At 39.4% G+C, this 18400-nt stretch overlaps 2 protein-coding genes across 2 annotated transcripts in view; one reads left to right on the forward strand and one right to left on the reverse strand.

Annotated features, from left to right (window-relative positions):
- Positions 1-586: 586 nt before the first annotated feature.
- Positions 587-18400, reverse strand: part of SEMA3E (semaphorin 3E) — a 316859-nt gene continuing 299045 nt past the window's right edge. The window contains exon 17 of the mRNA XM_004702793.2: positions 587-4860. Coding sequence (XP_004702850.1) covers positions 4405-4860 — 456 coding nt within the window. The 3' untranslated portion in view covers positions 587-4404. The remainder of the gene's footprint in view (positions 4861-18400) is intronic.
- On the forward strand, positions 11386-11918 carry LOC105978591 (low molecular weight phosphotyrosine protein phosphatase). Its single transcript, XM_030885255.2, has one exon. It carries the CDS (start codon positions 11426-11428, stop codon positions 11900-11902), a length of 477 nt encoding a protein of 158 aa, XP_030741115.1. The 5' UTR covers positions 11386-11425; the 3' UTR covers positions 11903-11918.

Below are 18400 nucleotides of genomic sequence, written 5' to 3' on the forward strand. Positions count from 1 at the left end.
AACTGGGATTACAAGCTGTCAATATGAGTAAACAACATCGATGGCATCGCAGCATCATAACTCTCTCAGAGACTATTCTGGGGCTTCTGCCTAACTCTTCCTTTAAAAAATACAGCTAATTATTACAAAACTTCCAAAATATGTATTCATTTAACACTAAGTCTGATTTCTGTAACTTCCCCTGTCTTATATTTTTTTAAGAGAAACCAGCAATCTAAATGGACTGCGATAGAATTGAAGTTTGTAGAAATCCTAAACACCCAGCTAGTATATAATTTTAAAGGTTTTTAAAGGTTTCCATATCTCATGTAGGTGATGAGCTTTGAAAGGCATTTCTGGCTGCATGTCCTAGAAGCATCGTAAGTGAACCTGGGTGCTGCAGGAAAATGAACTTAATGGACATCACACCCCCTTAGGAGAATGCATCCACGAATTTACTTGGAAAACAAAGTGATTTTCCCCCCAGCTTCTTAAAAATAGAGCTAGGCTAGCATTAGATGTTCACATTTAGGGTTGATATCATATGAAACATGAGTTCAATTGGCAAAATCTTAGCAAACAGTCCTTAGACACCATTTGGGGTTTAGCAAATATTTATTTCTTTTTCATCTAAATTGAAGTTGTGCATACTAGTATAGACAATGTTTGCAGTGCATAGTGGCAGATTCAGGTTACGTAGTCAAAGATACGCATTATAAATGGTCTTTGTAGTTTGCCACCAGATGATAAGAAGTCTCTTGGCTTAGAGTCATTGAAAATAAGAAATATGCACATGCTTTTATGGACCCAGCCAAGCAAACAAAAGGAGGCTAGACAGACAAGAGCATTCCAATGTAGTCTTTTTCTAGCTTATAACGAAACTATTTAAACACCAACATAACACATTCAGTTTATAATGAAAAACATAAAACTATCCACCCAAGGGTGGGGTGGAGTGTTGGTAGGGGGGGGCACAAATCAGCTTAAATAACATTGCTACAATCAAGAGTGTTTGTGGAAAGCCTATTGTATCTGATTCAAATAAAACAGTTGTTGGACTGGAAAATGAAGTATTTCTTATAGAAAAGTAACCCAGTGTGATATTTTGTGGCAAGAAAAAAACAAACAGAATAGCAAAAAACAAAAACAAAATAAGGACTCCTATTTGTCACCCCAACTGTGGCACTTTCTCCTGGGTTCTCAAATATGTAAGCAGGATGAAGTATTTTCCCATGTGAATTATGTCTAAAGGCCACAGTTACTGTGTTGTTTCATGCTTAACACCAACACTCAAAACAATTTATTGTATTTTACAATTTTTACAGGTGTTTATAATCACTTTGAAGATTTATAAAATCCTACACCCTATAGCACATATTAAACACTCAGTAAAACATCCTAAATGTTTAATCTTAGAAAGAAAACAATATATATATATATATGGAATTGCCATTTACTGATGAAAGGCTTTCTGCTCCCTGTTTGCTTATCAAGTGTTCATTTCTACATTTTGTCCCAGTTTCTCCAAGTGGGTTGCTTTGCATGGGAATATCCAGGAAAGGACATAAAAGGTGTGGAACGGTAGACATAGAGGAGACATCATAAAAGCATATCGAGAACAAGTCCTTCATCGTGTAAACCTCCTTGCAGACAAATCCCCATCTCTCTCAGCTGTTCACTGGGCCACTTAGTGGTGAAGAGGAGGCATAGATCAGTTAACATAGAGGGCAGTTCTTCTCACAAGCCCTCTCCTGTAACATAGAACAACCCAGAAGAGAACTCTGTATAAAAGTGTCTCTAGAAGTGAGATGTTGTCGCTAGAAGGCATGCTTCTTCCAGTCCCGAGTTTGTGTCTGAGGACAATGTGGTTGAGTTGAACATGAACTCTTAGTCCTTCCATGTCTTTCAGGTAACTGGGTACTTCTGAGTTGAAGGTAGAGAGAAGCAATCTATTCAGTTTTTCTTGTTCCTTTTGCTGAAATTCAAAACCATTCTTAACGGAAATTCTGAGTGTATATTCTAATCCCACCAGAACAAATGACAGGGCCATGCTCGTGTGGTAATTTTGGATTCTTAAGGACAGAGAAACTTAGGTTGCTGAATTTTTGGATGAAAATAACGATTTGTTTTTGTGTGTGTTTCAAGAGAGATACAGAAAGACTAAGAAAGAGAAATGAAAATGAATACTGCAAATGATATTGATTGAGTTCTAGCCGTTCTTCCTTTTCCATCGACATTCCCAGTTATTTCAAACCACTAACATGAACAAGAAGCAGTAAGACACACATAAAAGGTTGGGTTCTTAATCGGGGACCTGAGTCTTCAAGATTTTCTTATGAGGTTTCTTTCCAAATAGACTTTTCATAAGCTTTTGGAGGCTGTATTTTTCCCCCAGAATGTAAAATATGTATTTTTAGGTTAACAATCATCATTTTAAACAGTTTGTATGCATGCTTCATCCTTAAGGCTCAGGTCATAATTTCTTTTCCTCAGCCTTTTCACTTGTTACCTCATATTTTAGTTCAAAAGTAACAAAAATTATTATATTACTAACTGTATGTGTTGTTGAGATTAAAATGGCAATGACATATACCATAGCTGCCTTATACTCTTTCAAAATTGGCGTCTATGAGTCACAGAAGAACAGACTGCTTTACCTTCTCTTGTGTTATATGAAGAATATCCTGAATGAACTGTGTTTCACTGGTGTGTGTATTCACTGTGAGTGTTTTTGACATAAACTTTGCTAAGGACCCTAAGTAATCAAGGTTTATGCTGTATCTCTCCAGATTGGACAAATATTAATTACAGATTTTTCTTTTACATGACTTTCATTTGAGGTTGATTTTAGTTAATGTTGTTAGAAATATTAGTAGATGTTTTAAGTAAATAGAAAGTGAGTTTTTCACAGCATGTTAATATTCAATATATATTGTATTCTATAGGTCTGCTGGAATTTAGGGTCTTATCTGAATGAACTTTTTAAACTTTCTTAAACCATTTATGTGCCTGTGGAATTTAGAATAAAACTGCAAGCTACAACGAGTTATTCACATTTTAACTTTCTTACTTATGCAGCCTGTAATCTAACTTTCAAAATTGTACTATATATTATTTAAAATTACCATTTAATATAAATATAATTGTCTTCATGAATAATCCACATTTTTAGTTTTAAAATTTAAATGAAAATATCTAAAAATGTTATATCTTAGTAAGGTACCAGTTCAATTTTAAAGAAGGAAAAGGAACGACTTCAGGTAACAAACAAAATAAAAACTTTTGGTAATATCTGTAAGAGCAAAGTAAAAACGATCTAACGATGTTTGGAGTTAAATACACTCACGAAATAGTTTTATTTATTGTTATAAAAGAGAGGTAAAATAATGATTTCTAAGAATAAAATGATTTAATATTTTTTTCCTAAAGTAAAATATTTATGGCCTATCTTTTAGATTCCTGGGAAAGATCCTGTTTTGAAGGCTTTAAAGGTTACGTTTTGATCAACACTACAATCTCTTCCTTGCTGGCTTAGGAGATAATAACTTAACTATAAATATAATTGACACTTTATAATATGACATAAGCATTAATATATATGTTTTGTTTTGTTTTTTTCATTTTATTTTGTCTCTAAACATATATTATCGACTCAGAAATTGCTTTCAACTCTTTCTGGAGGCCAAAAAAGATGAATGAATATATTTTTTACCACAGGAGGGCAGCAAAAAATCTTCTAGTTCTAACTGTAACTCCTCGTTTCCATAAGCTTTGACAAGCTAGTGGAAAGTTACCTCAGCTGCGGGCTTTCTCAATGGCGTGAAGCATTAAAAGACTACTTTCGTCTGTGAAATGAACTCACGGTGAAGGTTTCATGAAGGGCGCAGCTTTGGGGGAACCAACACTCTCCCTTTCAGGATTTACAATAAACACAGCACACCTGAGAGGTAAAAACACCAGGCTTAAAATACAACAACTTTTCAAAAGTACAGAGAGTTCACAAGATAACGTTAAATTATTTGATATTTTGTAAGAATATAGTGAAAGGACATTTGCAGATATATTAAAGTCTCTATTTTCCCCTGTGATTATGAAATTCTCTATTTTTCAATGTGCTAATATGCTTGAGTCTATCACGTGTAAAATAATAATAGCCATAGAAAATCAGCCAACGTACTCAAATTAAAGTCATGGTAATTTTTGATAAATATAACATGAAACCACTTAAGTAAGACATTTGTTTTAAAAAAATTAATTTGACGTGATGCCTCACCATTCAAATGAGTATGCAGAATAATTTATCCTAGCACGGTGACAGTCGTTTCTGTATTACAGAAACCTACTTTAAGTGATGCGAAGAAGTTGGACGACATCCCCTAGGTGCTAAGGTTCCGAAGAGCAGTTCTTCAAAGCCCCCTCCCCCCGTTAGAAGAGCATCGTGTGCCTGGGCGGGCGATAGTGCTCGGCCCTGGCACGGAGCTTCCTTTCCGGGGCGTTGGCGAACTTCCACTTGGAAGGGGACATCTTCAGCCTTTTCCTCCTCTTCTCGGTGCACCACACCTTCTCACAGTACTCTTCCACCCGCCGGAAGTTGCTGTAGCCAATCAGCTGCAAGAACTCCTTGTACCACGGCCTGACGCCCTGCGGGCCGCTGCTGTGTGCCGGGCAGTGCATCTTGGGGGGCGGCCCGTCCTCCTCGAAGGCTTTGTGGAACATTTCCTCCACCCGCGCCTCTTCCACCACCTCCAGGGTGATTCTGCGGACAGTGTGGACAAAACTGTGCTCGATGGTCTGGCAGATGTAGATCCCAGCATCCGTTTTGCGTATCCTTAGGAAGAGTAACCCCAGGTCCATCTTAACCACTCGGTCATCTGTCTTCACCTGCAACAGATAAAGAAAATGGCGTTGGCGTGTTAGCCAGCCCAGCAGCGGAACACCCAGACAAGATGGTTTTCTTGCTCCCTTTCGGTTTTCATCTTTACATAATGTCAGTCCACATGTCCTGGACCCCAAGATGCTCAGTCACGAAATAAATGTTTGCGTCTGCCCTTGAACTTGGGCCATCTATGTTAGAGGTCATTGCGTATCAATATTATTAATAGCCAAGTGAGGGAACTTTCTCCCTAATGATTTCGATTAATCGTCAGGGGGAAAAATCCACTTCACTGTATCACTCAAAGTTAGAACAAAATAAGCAACTGTCTAATTCAATTTTTGACATCCGTTCTTGAAAGGGCAGAGCACGTGACACTGGCCATGCTGGTTCAGGGATGTTGACACCTCAGAGGTAACAGTGACCGAAAGTTTCTCTGAGAGTCTCTCTGGTGAGAGAGCGGGCTTACCTTCACTTTCTCATCTCAAGGAAAACACCAACTACATCAGAAATTTAAGAAAAACGTGAATAAAACTCAGCTTCTGCTCCGAAAAACCTTAGAGTCTGATAGGCATTAATTTTTAATACACCTCCATTTCTCAAATATATTTTGTTTGTGACACATTATATATATTATTTTTTAAATAAATAATTGCAATTTATGGTAAGAGGTACATAATATAACCTTCAATTATTTGGTTTTGTTTTATCTCCAATAATTATGCTAGTAAGTGATTTGACATAAGATAGAGCTAGTTCTCAATATCAATACCACCACTAACTAATTATATATCTAGGAAAACTATATTTGCTTTTTTCCTCCAGTCTTATTTTTCTTTGAAGATTTATAGATTATAATAATGTAGCTTGAAGCATTTTTGTAAAGATTAAACACAATAATGTAGATCAAACTACGGGCACAGTACTAGTACGTGGGTAATAGAAGCAGATGGTGCTCAGCTCCTAACCCAAATGCTGGAGCTTTGTCCCCATGAGGCCGCACTACAGAAGAAAGACCTGGAGCTAGCTACCACAGAGGTTACAGCCACAGAAATCCTATGGAGAATCATATAAGATACTGTCTCACGTGGACCTCAAGTGTGCTGTGATTTAGGCCCGGAATTTCCGGTTCCTTTTCTATATTCTGCTTATAGGCAATAGCAAACATTTCTGGGGCCGAGGACCTTATACTATTTTTTTAAGAAGGAGGGTCATCGATGTCAAATGCAGACCCACAGGGTAAAAGGTGGAGGCTGTGCTTCTGAATATCATCAGTGACATGGTGGCTTCATAGTGATGATTCAGGAAACTGAGAAAACAGTGGAAAGAATGTGGCTCCGACCTCAGAGTCATGATATAAAAACACTCCATAGCCTGTTGGAACACTTGCCCAATGAAATAGCAAAGACAAAGCAATGCTTGTCTTTGACAATAACACAGAATAAAGATAAAACAAACACAACCATCTTCGACGACGTAAAAGCCATTAGCTACAAGGGTGCCTTTGTCCCAGCAGTTGGCCCTGGTAGAGCCGTAGCCTCAACTCTTCTGGCTGAATCAGTCTGGGCAAGGCCACAGACAAGTCCTCACCACCTAGTTATCGTTACAAATGTGTGGAAATTGGAGACATGATGTATGATTGTGGTTAATGTGACAAAACAGTCGATGGAGTAAGAAATTTTACCCCAATCTCGTATGTTAACTCTAAGTTACAAGGCAAATTTTCAGTCTTTGAAGGTAATTAATTCTCTGCAGCTTCTGGGATATGTTCCTGAGGATATTGGAGGGGGAAAAAAAAAGGTTCGAAGCGCGCTTTCTGTGGCTTCCCGTGACCTGGCAGGACAAAAGGACGGATGTACAGAGTGCTATTGCCGTTGACTCCAGCCGTTCTCCAGCAGGAAACCAGGAAGATCCCTAGAGCTCAAACCATTCGCAGTAGATGTTGTTCGTGCCTCTGCTGATGCCATGCCGCGTGCTTCTCCACGTAGTTCAGCTTCTCTGAGGAGCCAGTGGCTCAGCAATCAGACTGAAACATGGAAACGTTCCTATATCTATTGGTTTTGCTAAGAAAACGTCCTTGACTCCTGCTGCCGCCAACTGACCGCGGAATGGCAATGACTTTGTTGTGCTCATTCTCAGGAAGCCTCCGGCCCAGGCATCTGCGGCCTTCTGCCCGCGGCTTCTCTGCGGAGTCACCGTTGCCTGCGTTGGGCACCGCCTCCACCCTCTGGGGATGGGCCTGCGGTGCCTTTGGTGGCCTTTCTCTCACTGCATCTGGTCGTTCTTGGTTTTTTCTTTCGGCGCATCTTCTCCAGCTGTTTGGTTCTCTGAGACACAGTCATCTGTCCTGCGGTATTCTCAATGGACTCACCCCCACATAGATCATGCTTCTATTTCCTTGTTGCCAATGATTCTCCTACGATGGGGTCTCTTACATGGAGCTTCGTAGCACGACTTCTTATATGACCTATGGTTCTGCATTTTCATTTAATTGCAAGACACTGACTGGGACTCACATTGTTCTGCATCTTCGCTGAAAATCACTGTTACCAAGATTGTGTCTTTCAAAATGTATATCCCGAAACTGCTCAATGGAATTTTTTCAAACTGGGGCTGGGATGTAGATTAATTTCCAGAGATCAAGTTGCAATTCTTATTTTAGTGTTTATTTTCATGATAACATAAATTAATGTACTCTATTTGAGATCTTGTGGCATACCCTCAATACTAACCTCAATGTGAGTATTTGTGTTTATGATAGTTTGGTTTTCAAAGTTTTAACAGTTTCCAGCTGCTGAGAAGATAAATGTAATGTGTTAATGATATGTTCCAAACCAAACAATACCCCTCTGTACTAGAATACATAAAATTTTTGAACCAATATAAATAGTTGGGAAAGTGGAGTCCTCCTCTGACAGATGGTGCTATGTGGGCAGGATTTTATACGTCGGTGTTAGGGCACATACACATGCTTAGACCCGCACCGTAGCCATAGAAATATCTTGTGTCAGAGAAAAAACACATCACCTTAATTAAACATCTTAAGGATTTGTATATTTGTTTATATTTTATTTCTAAACATGAGTAGAGTAAAACTCCAGTTGAATAAAAATTAAAAACATGAGAAATATAATTTTTATTAACAACATAAATAATTTATGTCATGCTCCTTCAAAACTCGGTATTCATTGCCACAGAGTTGATTGTGACTCACAGACACCAGCCCGGACAGAGCAGAATTGTTCTTGTGTGTTTTTGAGGCTATAAATATTATGGGGGCAGGAAGCTTCATCTTTCTCCCACTGAGAGACTGGTGGGTTTGAACCACAGACCTTGCGGTTAGCAGCCCAACCCCCAGTGCATGGCACTGCCTGTTTAAAAATAGTTCTCTTTAAGGGTAGGGGGAAAGGGCAAGCTGTCCTATTTAAAACACATGTAGAGTAAAACAAAACTGTGGCTATCGAGTCAGTTCCAACTCACGAGAGCTCCTTCTTTGTCATAATAGAACTGTGCTCCACAAAGCATCACATGAAGCACAGAAGGCGTGGATGCAGAGATAGTAACTGGTGCAATGGTTTATCAGGGACCCAGGGGTGGAATTAGCGGTGGGGAGAGCGAGAGGATGTGGGGATCAAACCATGGATGTGGGACGCTGTAGGTAGCATTAAAACGGATTGTGATGATGTATATAGAACCCTTTTTAAAATCGATTTCACTATGGAAGTGTATGGTATGTGAATATTATATGAAGAAAGCTACTGAAAGGAAGAAAAGCAAAGAAGAAAACCAAACTTGACCAGTGGTCACCATGGGTGGAGAAGGAAGATTTGCTTAGGGGCACTGAGTTTATGTTAATGGTGGTGGAAGAATTTGGAGGAATATATCATTAATGGCTGTAGAACACAAAGAGTATAATCAATAGCACTGAATTATACACGTAGTTGTTGAATTGGAGAACGCTTTGGTATGTATATTTTTTGCCACAATTAAACAATAATGCCACGAATAATGAGCACCAGGAGAAGAAAAGGTTCTAGAATTGAACGTTGCGATCATTGTGCACCTATTCTTGATATGAATCATTGAATTGTAGGATATGTGGATGAAATACCATGAAACTGTATTAAAAAGGAGAGAAAGAAAGAAACGGGAGGGATAATATGTTTGCAGGTATTTCAGGCCATAACGGTCTCAAAAATCTCTCTCCCCTCCAAAAAAAAAAAAAATCACAGATCTGTAGCGCAATGCTAGGACATTGCCTTCACTTGAAGAGCTGACACACAAACATCCCCACTGTCTGCGACCCATTGTTCTCTCTCTTCCACGTCTCTGGAGATAGGAAAGTAAAACTAAGTATATAAGCAACATATACATATGAAAGGCATCTAACCTTGTTTCTAGCATATAGTAAGGACTTAAAAGTGTTTTAAATATGAAACAAAAGCATTAAGCACTAACAGAAAGAGTTCAAATCTTTGGTCACTGGAATAAGAAGTGCTTGTCTTCTCTCTTTATTGGGAAATTGGCATAAAAATCTGGTCTGTCTTTCATAATGAAAAGCCTGAGTTTGAGCAACACTGCTTGATGAACATGCACCATCGTGTCTTGTTTAAAGCAGTGGAAACATGACTTCTTTGTAAATAATAGGGATTGTCTACATTTGCATATATTACAATTAGTGCCTATCTAGTTTTCCCTCATGGTTATAGCAGATGTAAATTTATCAGGAATAAAGCCTGTTTTAATCTTCCGTTTCAAAGGTTGTATACGTTGGTAGATTTAGTCACCGTGGTAGTTCAATATATTTTCCATGGACTACGAGTATCTAAAAATAAAAATGACTTGGAAATTTGTATTTGAAGTTCTTCCATGATTTAATCTTTCTGCTTTAGTTAACACGGGTACCTCCAACATAACATCTTGATTATAGAACTGTTCTCATTCAGCTGTGCTTCTGTGTCTGCAGACCAGATTTCCTTGGTCAAGAAGATGATACATAATACATCATTCCTACCAAGTATTCTTGCAGGCAATCTTCCTAAGTACAGAATTTCTTACAGAAAGTATTTTATTATTCTTCGCTTTAAAGATTGATTCAATATGTTGCATAATGTCAAATGAAAAACTGAGGTAATTGAACAAAGAACCCTGCACATCTGGTAGCTGGATGGCAAGAAGTGATTTCCATGTGTATCAACCATATGGTTCTACAATCTTTATAAGAAAGAGACAGATACAAGTCTCGAATTGGTATAAGTCAGAAAATGTTTCATAATGAAAGCCACTTTGCTAGTGAAGAAATAAAGACCAGCAATGTACATACTTATCTGATTCTTTGTTTATATAACTCACCTTGAATACAAAAAGGATTTGGTTGACTTACTTATTAAAAACATGTTAGAAGCGTGATATGCCATAGGGATGTTCATCTTGTACTGGCAGGAGGAATTGCTAAATATCTGGCTTAAGGAAACCTATGACACTATATAGAGAGGGAGTCCTGGTTGCACAGTAGTTAATGGACTTGGGAGCTAATCAAAAGGTTGGCAGTTCAAACCCAACAATGTAGTAGCTTACTTGCATGAAGATTTACAGGCTTGGAAACCCCTTGAGGCAGTTTTACTCTGTCTTGCAAGGTCACAATGAGTTGCAATTGTGTGGTAGTGGTATGACACTATATGGAGAATGAACAAAGTTGTATCTATGAACTCAGATGAATTAAATATCTAGGTATAGTAAATACTTATTTCTAATAGAAGATGTTCAGAAGAAAGGAATCAAAAACAACTGATACTGTGAAGTTAATTTTTCTTGTAGTATATCCAAATACATTAACTTGGTCAAAGAACAAACTTCAGAGTTGTCAATGAAAAGACAGAAATACTTTGTAACTCAGTAAAGTAAGAAATTATAGAGGAGAAAATGGGGGAAAGTATGCATTTGAAAAATTCAGAGAAGGAGAAAGCCAAATGGTTAATCAGTATGCACGTTAATGTTCAACCTTAGTAGTAGTACTATATATAAAATATAAACAAGACATTACATTCTGTCCAAAACGCAATGCCATCAAGTCAGTTCAGACTCACAGTGGCCCCATAGGACAGGGGAGACCTGTTTCTCTGAATTGCTGAGACTGTAACTCTTTACAGGAAGAGAAAGCCCCTTTTTTGTCCAGCGCAGTACTTGGTGGTTTAGAGATTCATAGAAGCCCTAGAAGGCACCAGAGCTGTTTCCTTATGTCCAGAAGAATGAAAAAATTAGAAAATGCCAAGTATTGGTGAGGATGCATGGTAATGGCAGCCCACACATGCATTTTGGAGAGTGTAAATGGTGCGAAAATTCTGGAAAGCAAACTGACAAAAGTTACAGATGTGAAGGAGGCTGACAGATAATCAGAAGCTTTCATTGAGCTAACAGTTATTTTTAAAGTTTATCATTAAAGAAGCAATGGTGAGAGCAAATAGTTTGGGCTTTTACATGGGATAAAAATTAAGAACATAGGGCATGTGCCGGCATCCGTGAAGGTTCCGGCTGGTGGTTGGTCCCACGTTGTACATCTCTGTGGGAGAGAAGATGGCTGAGCAGGCCCCCAAATCCGTTCTGTTTGTATGCCTGGGTAACATTTGTCAATCACCTATTGCAGAAGCAGTGTTCAGAAAACTTGTAATGGATCAAAACCTTTTAGATAAGTGGAGAATAGACAGTGCAGCAACGTCCACATATGAAATAGGAAACCCTCCTGATTATCGGGGGCAAAATTGCATGAAGAAGCATGGTATCCCCATGAATCACATTGCTCGGCAGATTACTAAAGAAGACTTTGCCACATTTGATTTTATACTGTGTATGGATGAAAGCAATCTGAGAGATCTGACTAGAAAAGGTAATCAAGTTAAAAACTGCAAAGCTAAAATTGAACTGCATGGAAACTATGATCCACAAAAACAAGTTATCATTGAAGATCCCTATTATGGGAATGACTCTGACTTTGAGACTGTGTACCAGCAGTGTCTTGGGTGCTGCAAGGCATTTTTGGAGAAGGCAAGCTAAAGCTGCACCGTTCACTGCTGCTAAAGGCCTGCTGTGACGAGCACCTTCCCCGCGATGCTCTGCAGTATCAGTCGGCGCAGTCTCATTAGTTCCATAGCTCAGAGTCACAGCTGCTTCTTCAGTTGACCAACTGTTTCTTATGTGAAAAATGATTGTAGATGGAAATCAGTTGTGATTGGCAGAAGAATAAACATTTGATTTATGGGGTACATTAAATCTTCTCAGTTAGTTGAACTTCCCACTTACCCTTATTATAAGCAAAGTAGTAAAACAACAAAATAGAAAATTTTGTGCATGTTTTGAAATGGCATCATTATCTGGTGCTTGCAGTTAAACATCTAAGGACTGCCTTCACTTGGAATTGCTTAATTATGATGATAATGAATAATGAAATAAAATGTCACTTTAAGGTTCTGGCCAACAATAGGCCAACTGAGACTTTTAAATAGCCTGTTCTACCTCTCCAATAGGTTACATGGATATGTTAATAAAGGACAAGGATCCTCTACTTCCCCACACACACAAAAAAATTAAGAACAAAGATGTATGCTATATTAAGTAGCAGACAGAAGCAATAAAATAGAGAGACACATAATAACACATAGACATCTTAAAATATAGTGTTGAATTTTGTAATAATTTTTTTAATGTAATAAAATTTTTTAATAAAATAAAAAAGTGAATATTATAAGGCAGTATACACCTACTATAATCAGAGTACACATTTGCTTTCTAGTGGCTAAAGGAAAAAGTTAAAAATTCTTAGGTGAAAAATATATTAAAAAATTTAAAGGTTCATCACAAAGTACTATGAAAGTCTGTATTCTAGTGAATTCAACAATGTGGAGGACAGACAAATACTTGGAAAAGCAACCCTCCCTAGATTATCCAAGGTGGAGGTCAAGAGAAGAAATAGATATGGTTATCAAGAAACTACCAACCCAGAAAGCTCCTGGACCAGGCAGCTTCACAGGAGAATTCTACAAAGTATTCAGGGAAGAGCTGATACCGATCCTCCACAAATTATTCCAGGGTATAGAAAAGGATGGCAAACTCCCAACCTCATTGTAAGAAGCCAGTATAACTTTGATACCCAAACAGGGCAAGAATCCCACAGGAATAGAGAACTACAGACTGATATCTCTAATGAACATAGATGCAAAGATCCTTAACAAGATATTGGCAAATAGAATACAAAAGTTTATAAAACATATTATCCATCATGATCAGGTGGGATTCATTCCAGGGATGCAAGGATGGTTTAACATCCAAAAATCCATCAATATTATATACCACATTGATAAGAAAACATATAAAAATTAAATGATAATATTGATAAATGCAAAAATGCATTTGACACCATCCAACACCCATTCCTAATTAAGACACTCAAGATGGAAATGGAAGGAAAATTCCTCAAGTTAATATAAGCTATTTATGAAAAGCCAACAGCCAACATCATAGTCAATGGAGAAAAGACTAAATCAATCCCACAGACAAGACTGCCCCTTGTCCCCACTTCTGTTCAACATAGTGCTGGAGGTCCTAACTAACAACACAAGACAGCAGAAAGACATTAAAGTTATCCAACTGGGAGAGGAGGAGGTGAAACTATTGCTATTTTCAAATGACATGATTCTATACATTGAAAATCCTCAAAACTCCACAACAGGAGTACTGACAGTGATAAGAATATGGAAGATATTTGAGTTAGTTAATTGCAGCCCTGGGTGCTGGAGCAGCCGTGTGGAGACCCCTGCTAGTGCTGAGATGCTTATTTGTTCACTGACTCAGCTTTCCTCCCGCAGTTGGCATCATTACCTCTGTTTTGTGAGGTGGAGGACTTTGTGGACTTGTGTTGGGTTAATGGGTTAATGTTGGACTTGTTGGCTTGGGCAGCATTGGGTTGGGATGTTTTCGTGATGCACACTTTCTTTACATAAAACTCTCTTATACATGAGTTTCTGTGGATTTGTTTCTCTAAAGTACCTAGACTAATACAATATTGTAAGTGGGTGACTAGATAATTCCTTACATTGTTTGTTTGCTTTTATATATGATTGAGAATTTCTGAAATAAAATTGTTTTTAAAATTGTAAAAAAAAAAAAAGTATATGGAAGAGTGGCAGGATACAAGATCAACAAACAGAAGTTTATTGGTTTGTTATATACATCAGACAAGACCATGGAAGAGGAGATCAAGAAGGCATACCCTTCACAATAGCCAAGAACAAATTTAAGTATCCAGGGATATATTTAACCAAAAACCAAAAGACTCATACAAGGAAAACCACAAGACCTTACTACAGGAAACCAAAAGCCACCTCCACAAATGGAAAAATATCCCATGCACGTGGATTGGAAGACTCAATATAGTGAACATGTCAGTCTTACGCAAGGCACTTTATAAGTTTAATGCTATCTCAATTCAAATACCAACAACATTCTTCAAAGAATTGGAAAAACTGACCACCAATTTCATATGGAGAGGGAAGAAGCCCAGAATTAGCAGATAACTCCTCAAGAAGAAGGACAGAGTCAGAGCTTGCTTTACCTGACTTCAACACTCACTACACAGCCACAGTGGTCAAAACAGCGTGGTACTTGGCATAATGACAGACACTCAGACCAATGGAAAATAACTGAAAACCCAGAAATAAAACCATCAACATATAGACAACTGATCTTTGACAAGGACTCAAAAAGCATCAAGTGGGAGGCAGATGCCCTCATTAGCAAGTGGTGCTGAAAACAATGGGTATCCACATGTAGAACAATGAAACAAGATGTTTACCTCACCTTGTGCAAAAGTAGAAATTCAAGGTGGATCACAGACCTAGAAGTAAAACCCTAAACTTTCAGGACCATCAATGAAGGATTCGGGACAAACCTAAGAATATTGGCCCAGGGAATACATAGGCTAACTGTGGTAGGGAAGGGTACATACGCAGGTGAACCTGAAATTGACAAGGGAGATTTACTGAGGCTACAACACCTGTAGAAAGACTTCACCAACAAGGTAACAAGACAACCTCAGACTGGGAGAGGATTTTTAGCAATGACACAACAATGGGCTTATTTTAAAAATCTACAATACCCTCTGGCCTGCAAAAAGAAGAAAACAGTTAATGCGCTGAGGAAGTGGGCAAAAGGACTGAAAAGAAGTTTCAGTGGGGAGGAGACCCGTACAACCAATAAGCATATGAGGAAGTGCTCCTGATCATTAGCCATTAGAAAAATTCTAATTAAAACAACCATGAGATACCACCTAACACCCTTGAAGTTAGCCCAAGTCAGAAAATCAGAAAGCAACAAATGTTGGAGGAGATGTGCCAAGATAGGAACTGTCCTCCACTGCTGAAGGTCATGTAGACATGTACAGTCTCTGTGGAAAGTGATCTGGTGGCATTTAAAGAAAATGGAAATTGATATACCTTATGACTCAGCTATCCCTCTACTGGACGTATATCCAGAAGAAATGAGGAATAAAAAATGACCAGTCATCTGCACTCCAATGTTTATTGTGGCACAATTCACAACTGCAAAGAATTGGAAACAAACTAAATTCCCATCAATAGATGGGTGGATTAGTAAACTGGCACATACACACAATGGAGAACTATGCATCACTTAAAAACCCTGGTGATCACATGAAGCACATTGTTTTATGGGAAGAGTTGGAGGAAATTGTGCTAAAGCAAAGTCAGTCAGTCACAAAAGAAGTACAACATGAGTCCCCTGAAGTAAGTATAACCAGCACAGTAGGGATAGAAGAAAAGGCATTTGTCTCACACTCTATGGGTTGAGGTACAGGCAGTCAGGTGGAGGTCACACCAAACCCAAGGAGGTAGTGTTAATGCAGCACAAAGAAGGGGAAAGAGGGAACAGGGAGGGAGCAAAGATGGGGCAAAAGTGAGATGATGGCATGGGGAGAGCAGGGCACTAACCCACCCAGGGGGAGAGTATTGGTTATGTCTCCACAGAACTGAGAGTGCACATACTGACCCCACCACAGTGCACCAAGCCACGAGGGAAACATAACCACCTGGAGGAATGCCTGAAAAGATTGGGTTACAGGGTCAGCCCCACCCAGAGCTAAACTGACCCCCTCCTAGAAGTATGTGTGACAGAGAACAACACTAAACCCACAGTTTGGGCAGAGGGCTGGCATACCAAGCCCACATGGAAGCAAACCAAGAAGGTAAAAGTGAAAGGGATGGCTGGTTGGTCTAGACCCCATATTGGTACACCAAGCCCAGAGTATGATGTCCCTGCATGGGGCAAACCAAGAAGGGATCATAACAGATCAGCAACTGGAGCAAAGCCAAGCCACAACGCCCATATAGAGGCCTCAGAATAGAGTTCAGGCTGGGAGGGGCAGCTCCTGGAATTCCCCCCAGGAGAAGTGGGAAATAGTCATAAAGGTCAGTGGACAGACCTGGAATTATGTATGTTTTTTCTCTTTCTTTGTGCAATCTTTTTTTTGTCATTGCTAGTTTGCCTACTTATATGAGATAGGAATGGGAAGAAAGCTCCAGGATAAAGCAATGGGACCAATGGTCCCAGAAGGACTTGGGGGAAGAAGGTGGTGTGGTGAGCAAACAACACCATAGAGGGGAACAACTAGGAAATTAAAACCACCAACAAGTAGGACATAGAGATCCTGGGGGTGTTGGAGCAACAGAGATCTGACTGAGAGGAAGTACTAAGAGGCAGGAGTAGGGTAAGCGTGATGGTGGGGCAGGAGGAAGGAAAAAGGAAACAGAAGAATAATCAAGGAAGCAAAGCTATGGAAAGAGATATAAGCATAGGTGTGTACACATGCAAATACATTAATCCATAAAAATAGATGTATTGTCCTATGTACATATATTTATATGGCAATACATTGAGGTAGTGGACAAACTTTGGGTCTCTGCTCATACCCTCCCTCAATACAAGAACACTTTGTTGTAACAAACTGGCATTCTGTGATGCTCACCCTATCAGTACAATTGCTGAAGACAAACTGGGTGCATAAGCAAATGTGGTGAAGAAAGCAGAAGGTACCCAGCTATCAAAAGATATAGTGTCTGGGGTCTTAAGGGCTTGAAGTTACACAAGTGGCCATCTAGCAGAGAAGCAACAAGTCCACATAGAAAAAGCATACCAGCCATGCGATCATGAGGTGTCACTGGGACCGGGTAACAGGCATCAGAAGACCCATAACAAACAACAAAAACATGTTGAGAACGAGGGGGATCGGAGCAGACCCAGAGTCCATCTTTAGACAATGGGACATCCCCCCACAGAGGGGTCACAGGGAAGGGATGAGTCAACCAGAGCATGGTAAAGCACCAAAGAAACACACAACATTCCTCTGGTTCCTTGTGGTGGCTTCCTCACCCCCCACAATCATGACTCCAGTCCTGCTTCTCACTTTGGACTAGACCGGAGCATGTACACAGGTACAGATAAGAGACGAGCTCAGGACGCATGGAATCAAGGAACAGGAATGGGAATAGCGATACCAGAATGGTAGGGGGAAGAGGGGGACATGAGGGGAGAAAGAGGGAACCAATTGCAATGATCGACACATAACCACCCACACCTCTCCAGGGGGAAGAACAACAGAAACCGTGGGAGAAGGGAGGCAGCAGTCTGTGTGAGATATGAAAATAATAATTTATATTCTATCAAGGGGTCATGAGGTTGGGAGGTGAAGAAGTGATGATACCAAGGGCTCAATAGAAAGTGAATGCCTAGAAAAGAATGATAGCAACATATGCACAAATATGTCTGATAAAATTGATGTATGGACTGTAATAAGAGTTGTAAGAGCCCCCAATCAAAAGATCTTTTAATTATGCACATGTTTGTCTTTAGTGATCGTATCAGGAAGGTGGGCACCCACTGATCTGATTTTCAGTTCTTTGATGTCTGATAACTGGTCCCTTCTGCACCTCATGGTCAGTCAGGCTGGTGTGCTTCTTCCATGTGGACTTTGATGCTTCTCAGCTGGATGGCCACTTGTTTATCTTCAAGCCTTTAAGACTCCAGGCGCTATATCATTTGATAGCAGGGCACCATTAGCTCTCTTCACCACATTTGCTTATGCACACATTTGTCTTCAGTGGTTATGTCAGTAAAACGGGCACCCACTGATATGATTTTCAGTTCTTTGATGTCTGATAACTGATCCCTTCTACACATCATGGTCAGACAGGTTGGTGTGCTTCTTCCATGTGGGCTTTGGTGCTTCTCAGCTAGATGGCCGCTTGTTTGCCTTTAAGCCTTTAAGACCCCAGACACTATATCTTTTGGTACCTGGGCACCATCAGCTTTCTTCACCGCCTTTGCTTATGTTCACATTTTTCTTCAGCAATCGTGTCGGGAAGGTGTGCATCCTGGAATGCCTATTGAATAGAACAATGTGTTCTTGCAATGAGTAAGTGCTTGAGTGGAGGCCCAATGTCCATCTGCTGCCTTAATACTAAACCTATAAATATATGCACATAG

Source organism: Echinops telfairi, unplaced genomic scaffold, assembly GCF_000313985.2.
Source record: "Echinops telfairi isolate 266 unplaced genomic scaffold, ASM31398v2 ScPeMD7_23;HRSCAF=83, whole genome shotgun sequence".
NCBI classification, from domain to species: Eukaryota; Metazoa; Chordata; class Mammalia; order Afrosoricida; family Tenrecidae; genus Echinops; species Echinops telfairi.